General features: G+C 37.5%; 1 protein-coding gene across 2 annotated transcripts in view; it reads left to right on the plus strand.

The window, feature by feature from the left end:
• EDNRA (endothelin receptor type A) overlaps nt 1-8809 on the plus strand; it is a 33410-nt gene extending 24601 nt beyond the window's left edge. For both annotated transcript variants that reach the window (XM_084204754.1, XM_084204753.1), the window contains exons 5-8: nt 2534-2686; nt 4994-5127; nt 5502-5610; nt 6931-8809. In XM_084204754.1, the coding sequence (XP_084060880.1) occupies nt 2534-2686; nt 4994-5127; nt 5502-5610; nt 6931-7071 (537 nt within the window). In that variant the 3' untranslated portion in view covers nt 7072-8809. The remainder of the gene's footprint in view (nt 1-2533; nt 2687-4993; nt 5128-5501; nt 5611-6930) is intronic.
• The last annotated feature ends 478 nt before the right edge of the window (nt 8810-9287 follow it).

The following is a 9287-nucleotide window of genomic DNA, read 5'->3' on the forward strand; positions in this document are numbered from 1 at the left end:
CTGTAGATACTGTAGTTGTAAGACTGTGATTTATGAATTACACACTGCAGCAAAATTTCCCTTCCTTAATGGCTGTTTTTCTCCCCAAATGTGCCCAGACAACCTTCACTTCCTTTTTCCCTAAGAAAAAGATTCGTTTTCCCTTTTCTCGAAAACATTATAGTTCAGGTCTTCCATAGGCATGCTAACTTTAATGATTACTGTTCTGTTTCCAGTGTTCTAAGTAGAATAGCTTGGTTTGTTTTCCTAGCAGGAAGTAGTAATTCTTACTTGCTCAGTACAATTCAGAAGTGCCAATCTTCCCACAGCAGTTGGATTTTTAAGGAAACAAACCAGCAGTTATGTCCAAGCTGAGAGTAAATGTTGGATGTGTCAGTCAAAATGGAGAGCTTTGTGTTTCAATGTGTTGCAAGCAAGTACAAACATGACATTAAAGTGGAAATACCATTTTAACCTTAACTATAGTATTTACAGCCACAAGCACCACAATAAACTATTACTAAACTTCAGGAAGGATTTATTATTAACTTCTGTTTTTAATAGGAGCTTTATTCATGTCTAAAGCTATCTTTGAAAGATTTAAAATATTCATGCTAGACCATGATTCCCAAGAGGCCGAGTGCACTAGGAAAGTTGTTTAAAATGCACATTTCCTGTAGAAAACCAGTTCCATGTGGGTTTTCAAGACAAACAAAAGAATGTCTACTTCTCTTCAATCAACCCATTTTTGTGCATTGATGTAAGCTTTGTGAAACTCAGATTCCTCAATTAATCACTTACAGACATTTCAGAGTAGGTTTTATAACTCCACAAGGCCAACTCCTCATGCAGAAGTGATGTATTGGTCAGGGCTGTGACACAGACCTTTCGTGTGTTTTCTTGACCAACGGGCAATGCTCATGGAGCCTGGAACACTGGTAGGACACAAAGTTTTCCTTGTAAACAGGGAATGGATTCACGTAGTACATATTTTGTTGGGCTGCCTAGCCAACGTGATTCCAGGCTGACTTGGAGGAATTTGCCATGGAAAAGATAATTGTCTCCATGTATTTGTAATCCATTGCTCTGCAGAAGGAGCAGTAATTACATTTGCCCTCAGTACAAACTCTTCAAATACGAGGCATATTGTTTTCTGGTTTTCTGCTGGCAAAAGCTTTGCTCCCAGAGGAGGAAATTCTGCCCCCAAGGAAAGTGCAGCTATCCAGGAGACTGCAGCCCCTTCTCGGCGAGGAGGCTAATGAGGAGGAGGAAACAAATTAATCAACACAACACAGCGTCCCAGAATGAGGTCAGATTGTGGCCTAGAAACCAGCAGCATAATCTAAACTAGCAAATTCTGTATGCAGCTGTGTTGGGGCAGAGGGAAAAAAATCAAAAGCATTCCCTTTTTCTTAGTAAATCAACTTCCTAATGTAACTGAAGTAGATTTTTAAATAACATTATTAAACACCAGTATACAAATTGTACCAATTTTTTTCATCTTTTGAAGTTTAGTGCTATTTGGTTTTAAATGTAAACACGATGTCAAAAGTTTGAGTTTTTCAAACAGGATTCTAAAATCCTCAGGCATAAGAATTTTGACATTTGGTGTGGGAACTGTGATGTTACGAGAGCACATCCTCTAGGAACAAACAAGCTGGGGGAAAGAGTGACACATCTCTTTTATACTAATAACCTAGACACAGGAAGTATTTGAAATGCTATATTTCAGCACATACTTTTGGCTAAGCATAAAAGTTAAAAAACAAGACACAGTATTTTCTGAAGTCTGAAAACATGATCCTCTACAGAAAAGAGCTATTTTAAATGTTTTCTCATATGTAGCATTTCCCACAATACATAAATCTATTAACTTACAGCACAGCTTACATCACAGCTAATACTTAAAATTACACAGAGCAAAGTATTGCTATTCTATCAATACCTCACTGTCCTGTCACAAAAGGAAAATGGTGGAAATGGCAGTCAAGGGGTTAAAAGTAACTGTACCACTGGAAGCCATCCCTAAGCTTTGCACATATCAGACAAACACTTATGAAGTGGCTCCTATCTGCCCAGTACATAAGCAAACCAACTGCCAACCTTTTCACTGATAACAAAAGGTGATTAAACTTACAAGACATTTTGAATTTTCCTTTTTTGGCATCAGGACAGAAGCTTTAGAGGTAAATGGCATTTCCTGAGACAGGCTTTTAGTAAGATTTGTTATCTTAGACTGACACTGTATACATTTTGGCAGGTCTTTTTCATGCAGCTGTATTCCAGTTTTCATGAATGAATATAAATGTTCAGAAAGTACAACCAAAAAAAATTAATTCCGACCCAAGACAGATTGCAACAAAGGTACAGGAAGGCTCTCTGTAAATGTTTACACTGCCACAATTCCTATTTTGATGTTGGTCAAAAAGAGATCAACAATAAGCAAACAGACAGATACCAGTGTACCAACTGTCATGCTTTTCCAAGACCTTTCTGTGGTATTTTACATTCAATCATAAGAAAATATCTGCTCTCTTCTTTTCCTTATCTACAGTTTTACAAAGATGCAAAGGATTGGTGGTTGTTTGGTTTCTATTTCTGCATGCCTCTGGCATGTACTGCCATCTTTTATACGCTAATGACTTGTGAAATGTTAAACAGAAGAAACAGCAACTTGAGAATTGCTCTCAGTGAACACCTGAAGCAGGTAAATATATTAGAAACACTAATGCTTGAAAATATTGTTCTTCCCTCTATGGGTTACATTAGAAATATTTCAAAGTGTACCTGAATACAGTCAACTACAGAAGTGGAAAGTGAGGATGTGGGTTATTTATGATGTTAAGGCATTCATTTAAACCTGGAACAAAAGACTAAATCATTGTATAAGGAGGCATTGAAGACAGTATGCTCAGAAAACTAACCCTTTCTTTTCTTTTTCTGACAGTTGTGCCCTCCTTCTCTTTAACCTCAAATCACTACTGGCTAAATGCTTTGAAATTTAACTACAAAGATTTGCCAAAAATGTTTCTTTTTCTGTATAAAGATAGGACTCCATGGATCCTCTCTCTTTTTGGCACTCCTTGATATGTAACTGTAGTTTCATATAAAAAGCAATTGAAGAATAACCTAGTTTAGAAAAGAGTGGGTTTTGCTTCTCAGGGTTATTGCACTGCTGCAGTACCACTGCTGTAGCTGCTTTGAAAAGAGCAACAGGAGAACAGAGCAAACAAATGATCACAGAACAAAGTCGCTCACGGAACCGTCAGGTCTCTTCGCTGGTTCGGCAGCGCTGCCTGATGTTTAACACTTAACTGAACTTTAAAAAAGAGTCTGGAGCTTTTCCCCTGCATTAATATCAGCCCTTCAAATTCCACTCTTTTAACTTCCATGTTCACAGATGTGAATCCCTAAAGCAGTCCTCTGCATCAGAGTGAGTTCTCACAGAGGTTCCTCCTCTGCTGGTTCATTCCAGGCTGACTGGAAAATCCTCCCCTTGTGCAGATTCTTCACTTTTTTCCCTCATCAGGCCCTGGGACTGCAACACAGTGTGTCCTAGGGCCACACACAGGCTACTCCACCCAGTAGAACTAGAATGGTATGTACTAGGAGGTGGGGGAATCCACCGTCCTAAAATGCAGTGCCCACTAAGCTTCTCAGAAGCTGCTGCAGGATGACTTTATGCCACAATTTAAAAATATTTATCTTTTTAACCCTCACCTTTCTTTTTCTTTCTTTCTTTCTTTCTTTTTCTTTCTTTCTTTCTTTCTTTCTTTCTTTCTTTCTTTCTTTCTTTCTTTCTTTCTTTCTTTCTTTCTTTCTTTCTTTCTTTCTTTCTTTCCTTCTTTCTTTCCTTCTTTCTTTCCTTCTTTCTTTCCTTCTTTCTTTCCTTCTTTCTTTCTTTCTTTCTTTCTTTCTCTCTTTCTTTCTCTCTTTCTTTCTCTCTTTCTTTCTCTCTTTCTCTCTTTCTCTTTCTCTCTTTCTTCTTCTTTTTCTTCTCCTTCCTTCCTTCCTTCCTTCCTTCCTTCCTTCCTTCCTTCCTTCCTTCCTTCCTTCCTTCCTTCCTTCCTTCCTTCCTTCCTTCCTTCCTTCCTTCCTTCCTTCCTTCCTTCCTTCCTTCCTTCCTTCCTTCCTTCCTTCCTTCCTTCCTTCCTTCCTTCCTTCCTTCCTTCCTTCCTTCCTTCCTTCCTTCCTTCCTTCCTTCCTTCCTTCCTTCCTTCCTTCCTTCCTTCCTTCCTTCCTTCCTTCCTTCCTTCCTTCCTTCCTTCCTTCCTTCTCCACATGTCTAATCACAAATATTTCAATATTTTGATAAAAGCTGCTATTATAAAAAAAAGGAAACTATAATAGTCATAGTCAAAGCCTAACAAGACTGTAATCACAATTTGACTTCAAGTTCTTTCATGACAGAGCCTAGCAGTGCTTGTTACTGTTATATTACAGAGGAACCCTTACCCCTTCATACGCTTCTCTTTATCAAACCCATGCCTACCAAACACCACCGGAATGCACTGTCAAAAATCCACTAAAACATCTGTAACTCTGTAGAGCCACATAAAAAACCCCAATCAATTGCAATTATTTCCTAAGTATTACAAGATTAAGCTGCAATACTAACATTTCTGAAATGTTTGTAGAGGACCTGTTTACGTGAGAACATCAAGATCTCATAGTAAGGATCACATAGCAAAATCAAGATACTGGGCAGTATCCCTTTATAGAACACTATATCAGAGAGAATCCCACAATATTCCAGCAGTACCAATACCTGTGTGCCCAGCTCACAGTGGCCCCAGCCTCAGTGATGAGCAGGTTCTGTTGAGGATGGCCAGGATCAAGAACATGACAAACCCCATAAAAAAACCAGTAATACATCAGGTAGTCTGAAAGCTTCACTTTGGGAATCCTTTTATAATTTATCTACATTACTGACTTTGCTGCCAACATTACTAACTACAATCACCTGCTAGTATGAATTGGGCATTCAGTATGCATTCTTGTCTCCTTTATCTAGCGCCGAGAAGTTGCCAAGACAGTTTTCTGTTTAGTCGTGATTTTTGCTCTTTGCTGGTTCCCTCTCCATCTGAGCCGGATTTTGAAGAAAATGGTATATAATGAAAAAGACCCCAGCAGATGTGAACTGCTCAGGTACTTCATTTTCTATGCCAATAGTTTGTACTGAAAAAACATAATGCTGTATGCTTAGAATTTCTATGAGGAATGTAACTGTGCAATGCAACTGGGGTGTTCATTAATTTTAAGCTGCACCCATTTTCAACGGTTTCAGTTTTAATGGGGTAGCATAATCTCAACAAATGTTGTTTGTCACTACTTCAATCACTTTGCTCTGGATTTTCTGAACATCTGTGAGACAGGTTATTATAGACATGTGGTAGAAGATTAGATTGAGAGAGTTAGGTGAGAGAGAATGAGTTTGTGTGACAGAAGAGGCTGTAACCACAAGGAAAACAGATGCTTCTGTATCATATGAACTGTTTAAATGTTTGTGTTTCTCTTGCTAGTTTCTTGCTGCCCTTGGATTACATCAGCATCAACCTGGCAACCATGAACTCTTGTATAAACCCCATAGCTCTGTATTTTGTGAGCAAGAAGTTTAAAAACTGTTTCCAGGTAAGCTACTCTTGACAAGATTTTATGTCCAGTTAACTAACTGTACTGAACCACTTGGCTGTTATCTATTTTTAACAGATGGGAGAAGAAGCATGCAAAGGAATGAAAGAATATAAATTGTCTGGTTTAGCAGCTAGCAGTTCAGTTCACACAGCACGTCTACCAAGATGAAACTATCCACTTCATCTGAAGTACTAAACCAATAAATACGTTTGAGATAGTCCTCATATGTGTAAACTGAGACAGACATGCTCTTGTAAATACTATTTATCTGCACGTGACATGCACATGAAATAGAATTTGCTTGATAACAATTTTCCACTCTCAATGACACCAAGCTGCTTGTATTAAACAATCTCATTAATGACTAAAATTTTCAGGCTTGAATACCAAATCAGGCACCTGAATTGATTTTGGCACTTAAATGTGCATTATATCTTCTACCTGTATTTTCCAGTTCCTACACATGCAAACATATTTTAAGGCTAAAATAATTTCCTTGTAACAATGTGCCTCTGCATGTCCCTGTCCACCTCTTAAAGGCAACAACAGGAAGCAAACAAAAGAGAGTAAAGAAAGTAATGAAATGGAAGACTGAAATAGCTTTATCTGCAATGAAAAACAAAGGATGACAGGACTGGAGCACTAAACTTTAAGTCTGAGAATAGGCAGGACCCAAACTACTGAGAAAAATGTGAAGAATTATTACACTTAGGAAATACCTGTTTGTCTGTAGCCTGCTCAGATTTACAAACTATTTAAGGGAGCATTTTCACATGATAAGTAAGAAATCAGCTTCTATTCCTAACTGTGCAAGATGTTCAACCTCAGTATGTTCACTGAACCTTTTCCAAAATAATTTTGTCTTTTTCTAAGATGTGAGAAGAGACCTAAGCCATGGGCTGGGGATATTTTCTTCTTTTCTCTTCCATGCTAAGCAGCATGCTGATCCCTAAGTTTATCAAGTACTATGATAAAGAGGGGAAAAAACCAATCAACCCAGCACCTACTCAATCTATTTACCTTAGTTAAACAAATTTCCCTTTTCATACTGTGAAAGATTTTTGTAAATAAGAGGCACAGACTGGGCCTAATTTGCTGCACTTGTGATGTTCAATCACAACAATCATTTATGTTCTAGGATAAAATTTTTCCTGAATATAGCTAGCACTCCCTTCAGCTAGAATCTGTTATCTGTCATTTCTGAAAGAAAAATATGGCTGGCAATCTGCATAGAACTGAGAGATTTGTCTTAACATTTATTTATTTATTTATTTATTTATTTATTTATTTATTTATTTATTTATTATTCATTTTCAGTCATGTCTTTGCTGTTGCTGCTCCCAGTCTAAGAGTTTGGTGACTTCAGTGCCCATGAATGGAACAAGCATTCAATGGAAAAACCAAGAACTAAACAACCACAATACAGACCGAAGCAGCCATAAAGACAGCATAAACTGAAAATTAAGGACTCTCACACCATTTCAGAATGAAACAGGAAAATAAAAGTCACTACAAAGTTATTACAACCGGAAGCCCAGTGACTCGTAATGAATTCAGATGTGTGCACCATTGTACCTAATTCTAGAGGTGACTGAGTAGATGGAGTGAGTGTAACTGTGATGTCCTGTGAACTGAGATCCACTGGATGGTAATTCTGCCTCTGAAAAGGATATTGATGTGAATATGACACAAAAAACTGGCTTGAACTGTACAGGTGGTTTTGCTGTTCTGAAGCAGGCAGGAACTGTCCAGTGTCTGTGACTGGGACAATGCAATCTTTTTACCTGATTGTCACCTCAAATTAATCACTCTGGAACTTTTGAGAAGATATCAAAATGGAATCTATCTGTGACTATATTTTCTCTCTGCCCATCTGTCTTTTAAGTTCTGTTTCTGTGGTCGATAAAGTCCACGCACCAGTCTGTTTTGCATGTTGTTGTGTTGCTGTTTTGCAGGTTTGTGTTAGAAAATGTTTTGGTCCACACCAGCATTTTACCTATGTTACAATGGATCAGGACATTAGCTGGGCAGTTCACATTTGTAGCACTTCAGTATTCAAATATAGGAAGAGACCATTTAAACAGCATCAACATTTGGCACTTAAGCACAGATTAATACCAAAAAAAGAGGTATTAATAATACAGTACTATACTGTGTTATTTATTCTAATGCTCTGTACAAAATAAACATAATCTCTATCAGAGAAAAGAATGGAAGATGCTCACAGATGGGCATCTTACAATGAGTTTTTATTAACCTGACATGTTAATTCTTAAACTATATGAACCTTTTAATCTATTTAGACTATAGCTGCATTAAATCTAAGTTGAAATGAGGGTCAGTGGAACATAGTGAAAAATTATTAAAGCTGTCCACAGGGTTCTGAGAATATGGTTATTATCAGAGCAGCTATGCACTCTGTTTTCACATTGTAAACATGAGGTTATAGTCAGAGTGAATGTAGAAATGTGGAAGTCCATAAGAGTTGGATGTGCAGATGATATTTTGTGCCTTATTTCTTACAGAGTTCTGTCTTACACAACACTCAAAGATTTTAATGGGGTTTAATAGGTTATCAGCATTGTTAACCATACAAATGCTATTAAAAATATATAGAAGCTATTGCTTGCATATATGCAAACTGATGGTTTCCTTATTATTTCCATCCATTAAGGCTACATGGCAAGAGATTCCAGTTTGCCTATACAATTTTTTAATAGGTAGCCTTTTATTAAATGGTGGAACTCAATAGTGTGGCATCATATATAACATGTCTCATGCACAAATCTGTTAGGCAATTTATAGCATCTTATGTGCTAGGCTAAGAAGCAGTAATCAAAATTCCACAAATTTTTAAACATCCGTTTCCTTTCCAGTGAAAGATGGAATCCTGCATAGCTTTATTTAAGAGGTGAAAATGCTCGTGCCTACAGTGACTTCTGCTGCACAAGTTTCCCCAACGTTTACATTCACACAAATCTTCTGAAGTATATTTAAGAAAAGGTTCTTTAAATTGGTTTGTGTATTTTTTGTGTGCTTTTGTCTCCGTGACATATATGCCTGTATAAATACATATAAATCTATGTTCATATGTTATAAAACTAAATACAGTCTTCTGACAGTGCTCTGTGGTAGCGCCTAAGAGCATGGCATGGAATGAGACTTGGCTGAATTTTACTTGGAACATTTCATCCTCAAACTGTATCAGAAATCATAGTAAATGAGTGACAATGCTCTCCTTTGAGAATATTGAGTTACTGAGTCTCTTTACATCCTGAAATCTTCCCTGCTGCTTTGACTGAACGTATCGAGGAGGTGATAAAGGTAAACAGAAAAAAAGACATGAGGAATCAATTTAAGTTGTGAATTGCTCCTCCCTTATTTCAAGGCTGGAGAAAGCTTTGTGTGCATTCCCCTTTTCTGCTATTTACCTGATGGCTAGATGAACAAAAACATTTCATACACCTCCAGATCAGTAATGTGATTGCTCAGAGACAATGCTTCTACCTGTCTACAAAAGACAGTAAGCAGTCGAGACAATTGAGGTCAGTTTAGTGTTCCTAACTTCTACCAAAAAAGCCCCATCTACCTGCAAAAGTTTCAGACTGTGAAATGGGTCATTTTTACGCTTTACAAGCACTGATGCAAACAGTGAGTCATGAAAATTTAAAATT

Source organism: Fringilla coelebs (genome assembly GCF_963513975.1).
Source record: "Fringilla coelebs genome assembly, chromosome: 4".
NCBI lineage: Eukaryota > Metazoa > Chordata > Aves > Passeriformes > Fringillidae > Fringilla > Fringilla coelebs.